Genomic DNA, 16,411 nt, shown 5'->3' on the forward strand with positions numbered 1-16,411 from the left:
TTGGGGGGCCCCCACGCCTTGTTCCCGGTTCGGGGTCCGCTCTTCCTGCGGCCATAGCCGCTGCCGCTAATGCAGCTGGCTGCGGCGCCAACCCACCTCCTCCTCCTCCTCTTCGTGGTGGGCTGGGCAGCGCCAACCCACCTCCTCCTCTGGCTGTGCCTTCCTCCTCCTCCTCGGCGGCAGAAGCGCCGCTGCCACCGTGTCAGGGCTTGCCCACCCGCGCACGCACACGGGGCTCCAAAACAGGAGCTCGTCCCTCGCTTTGGCCAGCCAGCCATTGGCCAGCTGGCCAAAGAGGACGGGCTCCTCAGCGCGCGCCGCCCAGACCTCAGCAGGGGCTAGTGGCAGTGCGCGCGCCTGCCCTGCTTCCCTCTGTGCGCGCCAGCCATCCTAAGGAGGAGGAGGGGAGGAGAGGAGGAAGGAGCCGGAGGAAGGGTGCCTTGAAGGGGCCGGGGCAGAATTGGGGCAGAGGAGGAGGAGGAGGAGGAGGAGTTGGAGGAAAGCTGAGTCAGTGGCCATTAGGTCTGCCTTGGTTTTTGGGGTTTTTTTAATTATTTTTAAAAATATAAAATACTTATTTTATTTTATTTTATTAATTTTTATTATTGCTTTTTATTTATTTCTAATTTTTATTATTGCTTGTTTTTTTATTTTTATTTTCATTATTTTTATTATTGCTTTTTTATTTATTTATTTTATTATTGCTGTTTTTATTTTATTTCATTAATTTTTTTTATTGCTTGTTTTATTTATTTCATTAATTTTATATTGCTGTTTTTATTTTATTTCATTAATTTTTATTATTGCTTGTTTTATTTTATTTCATTAATTTTTTAATTGCTTTTTTATTTATATTTCATTAATTTTTATTATTGCGTTGTGTGCTTTTTATCGGAATTTTTATTATTGCTTGTTTTATTTTATTTCATTAATTTTTATTGCTTGTTTTATTTTATTTCATTAATTTTTATTATTGCTTGTTTTATTTTATTTCATTAATTTTTATTATTGCTTGTTTTATTTTATTTCATTAATTTTTATTATTGCTTGTTTTATTTTATTTCATTAATTTTTATTATTGCTTGTTTTTTATTTTATTACATTAATTTTTATTATGAAATATATACACCCCTGCCTTGTTTTTTATTTTTTCCCCATTATTTTTTATTATTAAATATATGGAAGTGCATTTTCTGTGTATTTATGGCACTTTGAATGCTAACAAGTCTGCCTTTCTTGGACAATTATAGTGATGATGATGATGATGATGATGATGGTGATGGTGATATCAAGCCTCTGAGGCACGGCCAATGTAACTTGCTGTGATTTTTACAAACTCATGCGCAGTGAAGAAAAACCACAGTCCCTTGACCAAGTACACACTTCTGAGAAGTACAGTTGAACCCGAGGGCAAGTACATTTCTGCCATCTGTCTAAGAATAATGCCAAAATGTCCTCCATTTTGATCATGCCTAAAAACATGCATTTATATTAACATTTTTAAAAAACCCTCAATTTTTTTGCACATCCTCCATTTTTTAAAAAATGTGTCCTCCATTTGAAAATGTTGCCCTACATTTGTCCTACATTTGTCCCGGTTTGGAGCTCCTGACTTATGGCAACCCTAACCTTAATAGATATCTGTTCCCAATAAGAAATGTAAAACCTCCACTGAGTACAGTAAGTCTGCTCAACAACAAAGCAAAGATACACATTTTATTAAAAGAAACATTGGGATTCCTCAGAAGCCTATTGTTTCATTCAGTAATATTTAAGAGGAAGATAAAGGTTTCTGCAAGACAGCTTGCCTGCTGCTATCAATCTCTTGCAGTGTGGATCTGAGGAAGTCTACGTCTACAAAAGCTCCTGCTGCCATTTTCTTTCTTTCATTTAGTCTCAAAAGTGCTACAAGATCTCTCTACATACTGATTCTACAATTTAACATGGCTATATCTTTGAATTGCCCCAAGAAAGTACTGGATGTATTCTGGGGCAAGTGGGACAAAAGTTGAGGGTAAGGAGGCTTGGCCAGGGGTCTGTACAAACTGAATGTATGTCTTTAGCACATCCTGTCCCCCAGAACCCTCAGGGACACGCAGATATGTGGGCACTTCTTGATAGATAAGCCACAATGGGAAGCAAAAAAAAGCCTTACATAAGGACAAGGAAGCCCAGTCCCCAGTGTTGAGCATATGAGATAATGCCTGACACAGGGAGATCAGAGGTGCTTTCTGTGTAAAATCTGCAAAATTGTTTAAAAGGCAACTGGGGGGAAACTGTCTTAAGCCCTAACAAGAAAAAAGATACACAGGAGCCAGAATTGCTTCAGTTTAGTTTGGTTAGTAAGTGGTTAGTAAGCAGCAACAGATTACACCTTGGAATGCTATGAACTGTGTCAGATGCATTGAGATTTTAATATCCTTATTAGTTTGCATGCATTTTTCAGGGGATCTGACAGTTCATTACAATACTTTAAAAACTGGTAGAAAATGGCAAAATGGAAAATGTGGGGCAATGAGTGGCTGGTTGCCTCATTTTCTAGAGATCAGTTTTGTCATCTCTTTTCTACATTAAACTGCTTTAGTGCCAGTTTCATAATATGTAGCATTTGGCACTCAATTTTGGCAAATCTGTTCTATGTGAGCGGCAAGAACTATGCTGAACATGAGAGAGCTTTAGTACTTAGAGCTTTTATTTAAGAGGAAATAGTGGCAGCGTGTGGCCCTTCCAATATCTGGAAAGGAAGAATATTGTTTGCATGTTGGATTAATGCATTGTTGTTTCTTTTAATCAGATAAAGCCACCAACCCTCTGAATAGACAAGAAGACTGGGAATATATCATTGGCTTCTGCGATCAGATCAACAAAGAACTTGAAGGGTCTGTGTCCAAAACATCATAAAGCTTCATCATAAGCTAATTTCTGGAAGAAGCCATTTTATAAAATTGCAGGTTTTGATGCTCCAGTTAATGTGTTCTGTGTGGGCAGTTCAAAATACAGTGATTTGATGTGTAGTACTGGTGTTTTATAAAGCTTGATATTTAATGCTTTTTCAGATCATTCCAAGGGATATACCATGCTCAAACTGTTTTGATAGCTGTAACAAAACAGCCAGTGAACATAGGTAGGGCCAACTCTAGGGCTAAGTTTCAGTAAAGAGTAGTTTGAAAAACTTTATTTCTGACTCTAAATGCTTTTGGAATATAAAGAATGCTAATTCCATCCACAGAACAAACATCATTGCCATGACTGCAGCCTTTTATATTTATACGGGGCTTTTCTGTTTCTAAAACAATTTGCAGATTTTCATAGCAAACTCTTATGAAGCATAACACTTCTGTGAAACTGGGAAATATTATCATTCCCACATTGAGGAAATGAAGGGCAAGAAAATTACAGTCTACCCAGGACTACACAGTAAGATCTAGGGTGTCCTCAGGAATCTTCCAATTCTCTGCTTGATATACTAAAACAACGGTGAGGACAGAACAGTTAATGCTGATAAAGGGTTTTCAGGCTATAGACATGCAATTTATTGTTGCCTTTTATTGCATCCTTTTATGTGCTTCAATCTTGTTTTATAAAATTATGCAGAAGGATGTGCAGCTGACACTCCACATGTAACTTTTTAGACAATTTTGCTTCACTTGGGGCTTTGTGATAACCCTTGGAAGTTTCAACTTTCTTTTTTTTTTCAAAGCAAATTTGAAAGCTCTGTTTGCATATAATACTGTATTTTGAAAATATGGCTGTTGCATGTGCAGTGCCAGCTATGCAATTTGACACCACCCCTTATTCCCTAAACCCTACAGCAACTAAGCCTATGCTCCTGCAATGATCACATCTCCTTCCCTGTCTTCCCTTACTTCCTTCCATTTTCTTCTCCTTCTACTGTTGTCTCCTTTGTTCCAGTATCTAGATTATAAGCCCTTTGGAGCAGGGACAGCTATGGCCTCCTCTGTAAACTTAATGTACATGGATCATGTTATCTACATAAATAAATACAGTACTCTCTTTATTTTAGTCCACAGATAGCCGTGAGGCTGCTGGCTCATAAAGTCCAATCGCCACAGGAATGGGAGGCAGTCCAGGCCTTGATAGTACGTGTTCTTTATCTCTTTTTAGAATTCTGTGTTTATCTATAAATGTCACATCTTCACTAAGTAAAGGTGGGGTGTTTCTTCTTTAGATTAAAATAGATAGGTTTGCCTTGGGAGCAGTTGCTGGACATCTCCTTTTGGCAAGATTTGAATTAGATGACCTTCCTGCTCTTAAATTGTAGGACACAAATTGAGAGTGGGTGATTCACATTGCTCAAGAGATAATCTGATCCCATCAGTCCTGAGCCTTTGTTCCCACAACAAATAGTGTTCATGACTCATGATTCCTTACAAAAGAGTGCAGTGAAGATGGTCAGATACAATGTTTTCTGTAATCTATACATTTCTGCATTTCATAATCTTGTATTTGGCTTTCTAATGTTATCATCCTGTATGTTGTTTCTTGGCTGTACTGAACATAGTGAACTCACTTTCTGGCTAAATGTGTATAAGATTAGGCTGTGTGCAGCTTAGAATTTTGTTTAAAAGTAAGTTCCTACTCTTCATTCTTGGAAGTAAATTTTGAGAATATATATGTGCTGTATGTTGAATAATGTGGACAGAATTTTCAGTAATTAGACGAAAGGCCATCTGTGCCCTGAACAACTTCCTGTTGAAGCCCACATAATATTACCATTCTTTTCTTGTTCCATTTCTCTTCCTCTTTTTCATGTTTGTGCCTACCTTCCTCTCTTCCACACCCTGTTCTTCTGGCCTTTGCTAAAACATTTCATATTCTACAGAAACCCTAAGTTAAGTTATATAAATAAGTGGTATATATGCAATCATTTTTTTTCTGAGTGCAAAATTTGGAAGAAACTTTTTTTCTGAATGCAAGATACATACAGCCTCAGATATATTGCACTGAAAAGCCCTGAGAATATTTAAATAGAATACATTATTTAAAAATACTCTCTCATATTGATAATACCCTCTCATATGAAGCTTTTGTGTGGGAATTCTTCTTAATGAAATTGTCCCCTTTAGCTAATGTGCACCTTCCCTTCTGCTATCAAGTACTTCATGACCACATTAGTTATTAAACAAGTATTCATGCTGTTATCTAAAGCAACAGTCTCGAGCAAAGAACATTGTGTATGCATGGGGATTGTGCCAACAGCCCAACCTCTTTAGCATAGCACTGACATGTTGAACCTTGCATTTACATAGAGACATGAGTGCATAAATCCCATCCAATCAAATTGCATAAATAATGCACCATTAATTTTGGAAGATAGCACAGTTTGTACCCGCATATGTTGTGGCCAACATATATAATTTCCTTTGAAGACATGACATACAGTGACTGGGGTCAGTTGTAAACATTACAGTTCCATGTTATTCCCTGTGCATAATGTCATCAGCATAGACACAGTTTTTCTTCTTAGTTCTCATCAGGTGAATTTAGGAAAAATGCACAGAAAAAAATGTATACAATATCAGAGAGAAGTTGCCATGGGACTAGGACTGACTTGCGGGGAACTTCACTGTAATGTTAGTCTATGTTGTAGACTAATGTTAGTCTATACGTTGAGGTAGATAGATCTGAATTCTTGAATTTTTCTTAGGTCTATTTGTTTGTTTGACCACAGGTATTAGAAGCTTGTATGAAAAACTGTGGCCGAAGATTTCATAATGAAGTGGGGAAGTTTAGGTTTTTAAATGAGCTAATCAAAGTTGTATCTCCCAAGGTTAGTATGACGTTTATTTTTCTTACAGTTTCGTGCTGCTTGATTGGATCCATAAAATATTATTTATCTATTTATTTATAGTATTTATACCCCACTCTTCAGTCAAAAGGCTATCAGAGCGGCTTACATTTTTTGAAATTAAACATTTCCCTGCCCTCAGGCTTACAATCTAAAAAGACAAGATACAAAAGGAGAAGGGAATGGCGGGGAAGGGGAAAAGTCCAACAGATCTTCTCTCCCTGTGATGCCTGGACCACAGCAGATGGACTGGAGGGAAGGCTCTTCTTTTTCAGGCAAGGCCTGGGTTTGGCCTGCCCATCTCTCCTCTTCTAGAGTGAGAAAAGCTTTAAATAAATTAACAGAAATCCCGCACTTAAGAAAAGGGCCTTACTCTTCCTGGACCATCTGTTGAATAGTCAGAGGATAATGTGGCATTCCCTGGCCAGTGTGGTGTAGCGGTATGAGTGTTGGATACAACTTGGGGAGTCCAGGTTTTGAATCTCTGCTCAGCCATGAAATCCACTGAGTGACTTTAAGCAAGTTATACTTTCTCATCCTAAGAGTAAGGCAGTTCCAAATGAATAAATATTGCCAAGAATAAACTATTCTGAGTAAATATTGCCAAGAAAACCTCAGGATAATATAGTTGTCATAAATCAGAGTTGACTTGAAGGCACATAATAGCAAAAAACAATGTCCAATGTGAAAATTAGGTAAGTATGGTATATAGTTAGACATGCATGCTATATCATTAGGAGTTGTACAAAGAAGATATATTGTATTCAGATTATCAAGGATTTCTAGATTACAGTTTTGTACTCTTTGATTTAGGAGTAATTGTCATTGAACTCAGTGAAACTTACTTTTGGGTTGACATGCATAGGATTGCAATGCCGAGTAACAAAGGTTAAGATACTGATAGCTCTTCCAATTTGTTTCAGATTAAGGGAGAGGGGTCAAAATATTTTTTAAAACTCAGAGTGCTCACATTTTCTGAAAACATCCTTGGAAAACAGGTTTTGGCCTAGTAATTTGTATCTTTAATTCCTTGATGAATGTAGCAATAATTGTTTCTGGTTAATAGACTGTACCTGGTATAAGGAAAAACAAAACTTGTAACAGAGTTTACATATAACTTAGTATTTTATGACCCAAAATAAATCATTTTAAGTGAGGGCTGCCTAAGTTAAATATTTTCACTTCTTGGTTATTTTTGCAGTACCTGGGAGACAGAGTGTCGGAGAAGGTCAAAACCAAAATAATTGAGCTGCTATATAGCTGGACAGTGGCTTTGCCAGATGAATCCAAAATCAAAGATGCTTACTACATGTTGAAAAGACAAGGTGGGGAACAGTTCCCTGTTATATCTTTCCTTATCCTTCGTTGTTGTCAGCTAGGACTTTGTAATATTGGTGGCATCAAAGGTAAGACTCCAACAGTCTTAAGGCAGAAGACTAGTTCAGTCAGAAGGTTGATTTATACCTAATAAAACAGATCTCTCTGCAGAAACTTAACTTCACTATGGAGAGTTCAGAATAGTGATGATGTAGGTCTGACTTCACTATTTCCTTAACTTTAATTACCAATCTATATGTTAACTTCTAATTTTATGTTTGCCTCTCAGCCTAATACTTGCTTTGATCAGTTGGGTCACACGATATTAAGAAATACTAGGCAAGTAACAGAATTAAAGTCAGTAATGTAGACTCAAGGGTAAAAACTGATTAGATCATAAGAGGAAAGCCATCTAAAGAGAATTTACCTAGCATATCATAGTGCAGTGATGGTGAACCTTTTAGGCGTCGAGTGCCAATACTAAGAGGTCTTCTGACACTGGGGGTTACACAGTGCCAAGAGAAGAACTTCTGCCCTCTGAGAGCGGGGCTTCCAGGGCAGGGCTTCTTCTTCTGCCTTCCCGGGCCTTCAGCTGCCTCTCCAGAGACAGCTGAAGGTGGTGGAGAGAAAAACAGGTGTACGCCTGTTCCTCCTCCTCTTCCCAAGCCATTCCTGAAGAAGCAATTGAAGGCCGGGAAGGAAGAGGAACAGGCACACACCTCTTCTCTTTTTTTCAATGCTGTTCCTGGAGAGGCAACTGGAGGTCAGGAAGGGTCAGGAAAGAGGAGGAACACATGTGTGTCTATTCCTTCCTGGGCCGTTCCTGGCATCCAGCTGCCTCCAAAGAGGCAACTGGAGGCCGTGAAGGGTCAGAAATGAGGAGGAACAGGTGTGTGCCTCTTCCTCATCCTCCCCCCGCTGCGTGCCAGGGGCAATGGCGTTGTGTGCCATCTCTGGCACTCATGCCATAGGTTCACCATCATGGACATAATGAGTTCAGCTACAGATATCTGTCACTTCCCTGAAAGTGAGCTGATTATTACTATTTGGGTTCAATACTTCAGAACATTATCAAGTTCTTTTGTGGGATAAGAATTATGTAAGATGTTGTAGTCTTTGTCAGATTTTTTAGTAACAAGTATAATAAGAACAACATTAGTATGTTGATCCTAGATCAGATTCCATATTGTGAATGATTTGTATTTTTTAAGCTCAGTTGTCTTGTTTAAAAATGACATTTTTTTCTTTCTGCTTTCAGGTATTGTTCTGTCTGATCCTGTAATTCCTGTGGAGAGAACCCTAATCCCTTCTCCCCCACCACGTCCCAAAAACCCTGTGTTTGATGATGAGGAGAAATCCAAGGTAAATAGGAAGCCACGTCTTACAGTAACAATGAACAGCCCTGTTGTGGTTCCTTTAGGAGATAGTAAAGTTGGGGTTTGTTTTGGGGTAGAATTAATGCTGCCATCCAATTGTCATTGTCACTCAGCGGTGACCCTGCTGGCTAGGGCTTCTGGGAGTCTGCTGCCAGTTTTTAAAATTTAAAGGTTTCCATGTGTGTTATAGCATTAATTTCTACCCACTGTTGACCCTACCCCTTTCTTTCAGTGATGTATTGTGTCCCCCCCCCAGCAAACTGGAAAGGACCCTTAAATAAGAAATGCTTTTTTAAAAGGAGCTTTCCTGCTTTCAGTGAAATATTTTTGGAGGGAAGGCTGGGAAATGGTGCCTGTTGTCCTCTCATATTATAAATGAAGAGTAACACTCATGTGAAGTTCTCACAAATACTTGCCTCATTTTGGGAAGCTACAGATTTTGTCTCCCTTATATGAAATTCCAAAATTTGAAGTATTCAAAAATCCAAATTTGTCCACATGGGTGACAAACAAAGTAAACCTTTGCTTTCTGATGATTCAGTGTATAAATATTAGGTTTCGTGCTCGGAATTAATTAAAATATTATGTATAAAATTACCTTCAGGCTGTGTGTATAAAGTACTGTATATATGAACAAAAATTTCATGTTTACACTTTGCTCCCATCTCCAAGTTATTATTACATGCAAATATTCAAAAATCCAAAACATTTCTTTCCCCAAGCATTTCAGATAAGGGAGATTCAACCTGTATTCACTTTATTTCAGGTTATCTTTACTGTATGTTGAAAACATCACTAAAGTGGAAGGAAGATAAAACATATAATTATCTTTATATTAGGGGAAAATATTATCACAAATGAAGTCTGAGAAAGCCTTCTATGACTTCACTGGAGCTAATTCAACATAAAACTTTTTGTGTATGTCGGTTAACAATAGAAGAATAAGATACTTTTTAATAATAGCAGTTGGTACTTATATAGTACTGCTCCTAAGTACTTATATGCTTTTCTTTCATTATCTCAAATCACTATTATAGCATAGTTGGAAAAAAAACTAGTATTGTTATCCCTATTTTTAGATGAGTTGCTGAGAGAGCTAGTGAATGCCTTAGGTCACCTGGTAAGTTTAGAGCTGAATTTAGGTTTGAATCAGTAGCTTCTAAGGTGATCGAGCCAGCATGGTCTAGTGGCTCAAGTGTTGGGCTACAAAAAACCAAGATTTGAATCCCTGCTTGGTTGTCAAAAATCATCAGGTGACCCTGGGCAAGTCATGCTCTCCCAACCTCAGAAGAAAGACAGTGGCAAACCTCCTCTGAACTAGTCTTTCCAAAACAAAAAAATAAATTAAAATCCTGTGATAAGGTTGTCTTCGGGTTGCCATAAGTTGAAAACAACTTGAAAGCATACAGAACAACAAGCTTCCGAGGCTTAGCTGAGTTCAGCTGTGGCATTTGTGATTGCTCTTCCAAAAGAAGGTGTAACAGAAATTTCAGGAAACTTAAAATTCTAGTTTTGGCAGAGCAAAGAATTAGCAAGAGGACCTAGTAATTTGAAAATCCATAAATTTGTTCTTTAACCGGCAAAGAACAATGAACTCAGTGGAATTCCAGTTCCAAAAAGCTGAGGTCCCGAACAAAACAAAATGGCTTAATTTTATAGTCAGTTACACAAAGAAGCTCCTTCTTCACATTTCATTGATTAATCACAATTTAAACATACAAAATTCTTACAATCAGAACAGAAATTTATGCATATACAGTATTAAACTGCATTCCTGACTCTGTCCCCCCCTCCCTCAGGCATTCAGTAGCTTTCCTTTAACCTTCAACAGTTGCATTTTTATCTAAGTTGTATATGTATATGTTATGTCTTCTTTGCTGGTGCCAGCTTCCCTTTAGGTCAAGATGCCCTTCCTATTACTTTGCCCTAGTTCTCTCAAGCCTCAATTTAAAACTGCTTTTCTTTTAACCAAAGTGACTCCATCTTTCTATAGCTTTTATTATAACAGGCCACTACAAGGGTAGAATGGAAGTGGATGTCAAATTGATACTCTGAAACTGAGATTAATAATTCAAAGTTCACCTTCTTTCTCTGTCCCCCTCTCCTCTTGCTAAATTGGTTATAAATTTCTGGTTGTCAATGTCACATAGTCCAAAACACACTGCAGAAATAATCCAGTTTGAGACTATTTTAACTATTCTGGCTCAGTGCTAGCGAATGCTGGGAATTGTAGTTTGTTGTGGCACCAAAACAGTCTGATAGAGAACACTAAATGTCTCTAAACTACAGATCCCAGAATTCCCTAGCATTGAGCCAGGGCAGTTAAAATGATCTCAAACTGTATTTTTCTGCAGTGTGTTTTGGACTACAGTAACACCTCTACACCTGTCATGCAGTAGAAGTAATGACAAGCCAGTATTAACCCTACCAAGCCCCATACTCATTCTGAAGTATTTGGTGATTAACTGTGGTTAGCTTCAGAGCACAGACTCACTGTTCTTAGCATGGTTCTAATAAAAATATTTCTGACAGTATCAATGATTCTTGTTTCTGTGTAGTGTGTCATTTTTACAGTTTTAATTGTACAATTTTAATTGTTGTTGTAATGTGTTTTATATATGTTTTTAGTCACCTTGGGTCTCATTTTGGGAGAAAGACGGGATAAAAATAAATAAATAAATTATTGTTTTTAATTACAATTATTCCAAGTTTCTAGTACAAGTGGTGCACAAGGCAAGTGTTATCAAAGCATTTATGATCAGAATGCACAACTATAGATAGAAATTTAAAAAAACAAATCAAAGCATTGCTAATGCAAGCATCAGGTACCAATTCATCAAACAACATTCTACAAAATCAGGAAATGTTCATCAATTTCTAAACATTTTAAAAGTTGTTTTCCTCCAATTTTTTGCAGCTTTTAGCTAAACTATTGAAAAGCAAAAATCCCGATGATTTACAAGAGGCAAACAAGCTTATTAAATCTATGGTGAAAGAGGTGAGTTTCAGCACTTAATATCAATAGTACATTTCTAAAAGAGATAAATTTGGCAAGGGCAACTTCTGTCAGTTGTGCACAATGAGGTGTACCTGTTAAAATAATCCTGTTGTAGAACACTCTGAAAATAGAAGCATGCCCTTGCATTTGGTCATTTCACATAGCTTCCTTTTTCTTCCCATAACTGATGATGATGATGATGATGATGATGATGATGATATAGTTTATTTATACCTCCCCCCTCTCCCACAGATCGAGGCGGGATTACAACCTTAAAAGACATTTAGTACAATTTACAATCAATACAACAGTAAAATACTAACACTGAATTTACCAAGAATTCCTATTAGTTCTCTAAAAGTTACAATTTGTCCATTAGCCAACAATCAGAGTCAAGGAAGAGCAGTCGTCATAACCTTTGTACTGTATATGGAATTCAGTGGATAAGTCTGCTGGAAGAGATCCGTTTTGAGTGCCTTCTTAAAGGCCTCTAAGGTAGTAATGAAACAGATCTCTTCTGGTAGGTCATTCCATAATCTTGGGGTCGCGACAGTGAATGCCTTATGTGAAGTTGTCATTAGCCTGGTATTATAATATTCTAGTAAGTACTTCTTCCTCAGCTCACCTGTGTACTATATCCATCCCTTCTCTTAGTTTCTTACTCCCTATTCAAAAAAGATCAAAATATTGATTCAACAGTTTCACCTTTAATAGTCCAAGGTGATTTAGACTGATAAGTAAGAGGCTATGCAGACCACTCCAAAGGGGCAGCCTCCAGCCACCTCTTTTTCAGCCAGATCAAGGCTGTGGCAACCGCATCTTGCGCCCCTGATCTGGCCTTTCCAGGGCGTCGTTCGTACGCAGTGCCAGAGGAGTACCGTGACGCCATGCACTGTTTGTAGTGGCATGCAGCATCATGGCACTCTGGGGGCAGAGCCGGGCCGTGTGTTGTGGAGACACTACGCCCTGACTCCGCCCCCCTGCTGGCCCAAAGTGCCAGTCTAAAGAGTCCCTAAGACTACAGACCTGTGCAGACTTATCTAAGTATATTTGCCACTGCACTTAAAGCATACATTTTACTTTCCTGGTAGAAGTAATTAGGAACCTGGTTGGTATAATTTTGTAATAGCACTGTTTATAAAAATGTAGGCTTCTGAACTCTTCAAGCTATCCTAGATTGCAGTGAGAAAGAAAAGGGGAAGAATTACTTTATTTCTATTGCTTTCAAAGGATGAGGCACGAATACAGAAAGTAACAAAACGCATGCATACCTTGGAGGAGGTAAACAACAATGTGAAACTGTTGAATGAGATGTTGGTTCACTACAGCAAAGAAGACTCCTCAGAGGCTGATAAAGAACTTATGAAGGTGGGTGTGAGTTTTCTTTTTAGAAGATAATGCACTGCTTGTTATCATCTGGTTCTTCTGACTTCCACCTTTTGAAGAAAATACCTTAAATAGTCCATCTTTCCATGCAAAAACATCTCCCTGCATCAGTCACACTATACACACATCAGGAAATGATAATGTCTCCAGTTAAATTTTTATGAATGAGTAAATTAGGCTCAAGGATAAAAGACTGCATATCTCTTCTGACTTATTGATTATTTTCTTCTATCATTTATCCCCCCAGGAGCTGTATGATAGATGTGAAACCAAGAGGCGGACTTTATTCAAACTGGCCAGTGAGACAGAGGATAATGACAGCAGCCTAGGTAAACAGAAGTGTGTTCTTTGCAGGGCTGGAAGTGATTCCAGCCATGCTGGTTTTAATGGTTTTAGCACAGTGATGGAGAACCTTTTAGAGACTGAGTGTCCAAACTGCAACCCAAACCCCATTTATTTATTGCAAAGTGCCGCGTCCCTCTGGATTTCTAGTGACAAACTCTGGTGAACTCTGTGTTGGGACGATGGTGCATGTGCCCACAGAGAGGGCTCTGAGTGCCACCTCTGGCACGCATGCCATAGGTTCGCCACCACTGTTATAGCATTTAAAGTCAGGTGTTGAAGGTCATTAGCAACTTCAAATGGCAAAAGGCAGAATTGTTGGTAAGTGGGCTTACATTAAGAAACCTGAAGTCTGTATTTCTGTTGACCTCTTGCACTTCCATATTTAATCTGAAATAAGAATAAAATGCCATAAAATAGAATAAATATGCCCTTAGGTTTCCATGTCTTCCTAGAATGGAACTTGTATTCCTTAGTCACCTGAGTACTTCACAATGTGCTAGTCATGTCTAAGGATTCAGCGAGCATAGCACAAGATTGCTAAGGAGATGTATTGTTGCTAGCTGTTTCTTGCTTCCTGGGTTCTGTGCACATTTTAACATTCTTTTAAAAAAAAAATTGGTTAAAAAATAGCCTCCTAACACTTAAATCAGTATTGGGGAAACCATAGTTTTCCAGGTGTTGTAATGACAGTGACTGAATCAAAGAAGTTGATCATGGTCCCACATGGAAAAATCATTACTAACAATAGAATTGTTTACATTTGTAGTGTGGTCTTTGTCTCTTACAGGAGATATTCTACAAGCCAGTGACAACTTATCACGGGTAATAAATTCCTATAAAAGAATTATTGAGGGACAAGTCATCAATGGTGAAGTGGATATTTCTATCCTGCCTACAACAGACAGTAAGTCACATTTCTTGCCCCTCTATTAAAAATCATATTTCTAGCTTTTATGTGATTTAAAAATTATTTGCCACTTGTAATGCATAGAGTACTTTATACTCCTTTGTACTACAGTGGATTAATAGGCTTGGTCTGCCAGTCTCCTTGAAAACATTGACTCTTCCTGTCTAGATTGCTTCCTAGTCTGTTCCAGTCAGACAGTGCGGGGAGAGGGGGTGATGGTGCAGGCAGAAGATACCAGAGAAAATATACCAGCAAATAAATTTGTTTATTAGCTGCAGAATATTCCTAAGTCATACTGCAAAAAGCATCTAAAATGGTAGCAATGCCCTACAGGAGTCTCTACTTTACATATTTTAGATAAGATGTCCTGGAGAAATAACTGTTCCAGAATGGCTGCCTCTAGCTGTATGATACATGGGGCCAGAAGTCTCTCATGGTTTTACGCTCTTTGATGATGCTCTAAAAGCAAATGATGTGCATCAGAGTCTCTCAGCATGGATCTTTCATATCACACATTTTGCCCCTTAGAAATTTATCTGGAAAGGGCAAGGTACGATGAAACCAAATTACTAGTTTTGTATACTGGCAAGCTGCTGCTTTATATATTAACCCAATTATTAAATGTGTTGACATATATGTGTGCATGTGTCAAAGAGCTGCAATGAATTCAGGTTCCTCAACACAGGTATTGAGAGGGCGTTTTCTTTAAAATCTGGAGGATAAGGAAGCTCTTCCTCTCTTTGTTGAAGAAATGGAAGAAATGAGCTTGCCCATACACTCAACAAACAGTTTTGCCTGTGTGTCTCAAGAGCTAACTGGTGACAATGCAGTCAACAAAATATAGTTTACTCCTGCCTCACTTCCCTTGTTTATTCTCTGTTACTCTCCCCATCCTCTGTTGTGCATATTTTTAGAAGTCCCTGCAGACCACAGCCTGAATCTTTGTAACATACCAAGTATACAGTTTTATAAACAGTAACCTTGCCCTAGTGCAGTACAGTGGACCCTTGTTATAAGCTGTGGTTTGGTTCCAAGATCCCCTGTGTATAACAAAATCTGTGGATGCTCAAGTCCCATTAAATATAATGACATAGCAAAATGGTGTCCCTTATAAAAAATGGAAAATCAAGGTTTGATATTTGAAATTTATACTTTTTTTGAACATTTTCAAATGGTGGATGCTTGAATCCGTGTATTAAAATATCTGTGTATAAGAAGGGCCGACTGTAGTTCCTTAAATTGAGACTAAAAGGCTTGTCTGTACCTGGACATTGTCTAAGGGTTGTACTTTTTAAAAAATCAGGTTAAGGTGGCCACTTTTCAGGATCAGCTTGCTGAAATGAGGCACTAGTGTGTGTTCGCACAGAAACATGAAGGACTAGGAATATTGTTTAGATCACTTTCTAAAAGGCTGCTATTGTGTTCCTTCAAGTCATTTCTGACTTATGGTGACCCTAAGGTGCCCCTATAATAGGATTTTCTTGGCAAGTTTTTTCAGAAGGGGCTTGCTATTGTCATCCTCTGAAGCTGAGAGAGTGTGACTTGCCCAAGGTCACCCAGTAGGTTTCCATGGCTGAGCCAGGATTTGAGCCCTGTTCTCTAGATTCCTAGTCCAACACTCAAACCATTACACTGCTCTGGCTAGCACTCTAAAAATGTGGGAATGTATGCTTTACTTAACAAATAGACAACATTTCATTTCTCATACCTAAGTGTTCAGAACCATGATAGCTCTTGTTGGTTATAACCCTCATTACATAACAGCTTCATTGTACAAGTGCTGTGGCTTGCTGCATCCCTTGTCATCTTTTCTGTTCTACTGAATGCTGCAGGAAGTGATACTACAAATAACATCAATACACTCATTGACTTGGCGGGATTGGACATTTCTAGTACAACACCACCACCACCACCACCACCAATGCCTCCTGCAACACTGATGCCAGCACCAACCCTAACTCCAGCTCCAGCCTCATCAGAAATACCCATTCTCCCACCTCCTCCTCAGACACTTGGCCACTCTCGAAGTCGTTCATCCAGCCAGGCCGAAGCCACTTCTACTCAGGTGGCTAGTAGAGCCAATTCCCTCTCCTTGCTTGATGAAGAACTGCTATGCTTAGGTAAGGCAGGAGTGAGCTGGGTGCATTTGCTGTGGAAGTTACTGCTAGGTATTGATTGCTGCTGTGCATAGGGCTTGTAGTATTGTTGCTTCAATGTCTCTGTTGCCCAGACACTTTTTCAAAAAGTCTCCCTGAGTTTATTGGATTGGATTA

At 38.6% G+C, this 16,411-nt stretch overlaps 1 protein-coding gene across 5 annotated transcripts in view; it reads left to right on the forward strand.

Moving 5' to 3' along the window:
• The window catches only part of GGA3 (golgi associated, gamma adaptin ear containing, ARF binding protein 3), a 36,416-nt gene that overhangs the window by 10,038 nt on the left and 9,967 nt on the right, over positions 1–16,411 (forward strand). The window contains exons 1-11 of one of the 5 annotated variants that reach the window (XM_042450285.1): positions 1,372–1,410; positions 2,795–2,879; positions 4,025–4,100; positions 5,693–5,791; positions 7,011–7,134; positions 8,385–8,488; positions 11,420–11,500; positions 12,731–12,868; positions 13,134–13,215; positions 14,019–14,135; positions 15,971–16,258. In XM_042450285.1, the coding sequence (XP_042306219.1) occupies positions 5,708–5,791; positions 7,011–7,134; positions 8,385–8,488; positions 11,420–11,500; positions 12,731–12,868; positions 13,134–13,215; positions 14,019–14,135; positions 15,971–16,258 (1,018 nt within the window). In that variant the 5' untranslated portion in view covers positions 1,372–1,410; positions 2,795–2,879; positions 4,025–4,100; positions 5,693–5,707. Of the gene's footprint in view, positions 1–1,371; positions 1,411–2,794; positions 2,880–3,302; positions 3,478–4,024; positions 4,101–5,692; positions 5,792–7,010; positions 7,135–8,384; positions 8,489–11,419; positions 11,501–12,730; positions 12,869–13,133; positions 13,216–14,018; positions 14,136–15,970; positions 16,259–16,411 lie in introns of those variants that run through there. The other 4 variants (XM_042450282.1, XM_042450284.1, XM_042450281.1 and 1 more) reach the window with 4 other exon arrangements.

Source organism: Sceloporus undulatus, chromosome 2 (assembly GCF_019175285.1).
Source record: "Sceloporus undulatus isolate JIND9_A2432 ecotype Alabama chromosome 2, SceUnd_v1.1, whole genome shotgun sequence".
NCBI classification, from domain to species: Eukaryota; Metazoa; Chordata; class Lepidosauria; order Squamata; family Phrynosomatidae; genus Sceloporus; species Sceloporus undulatus.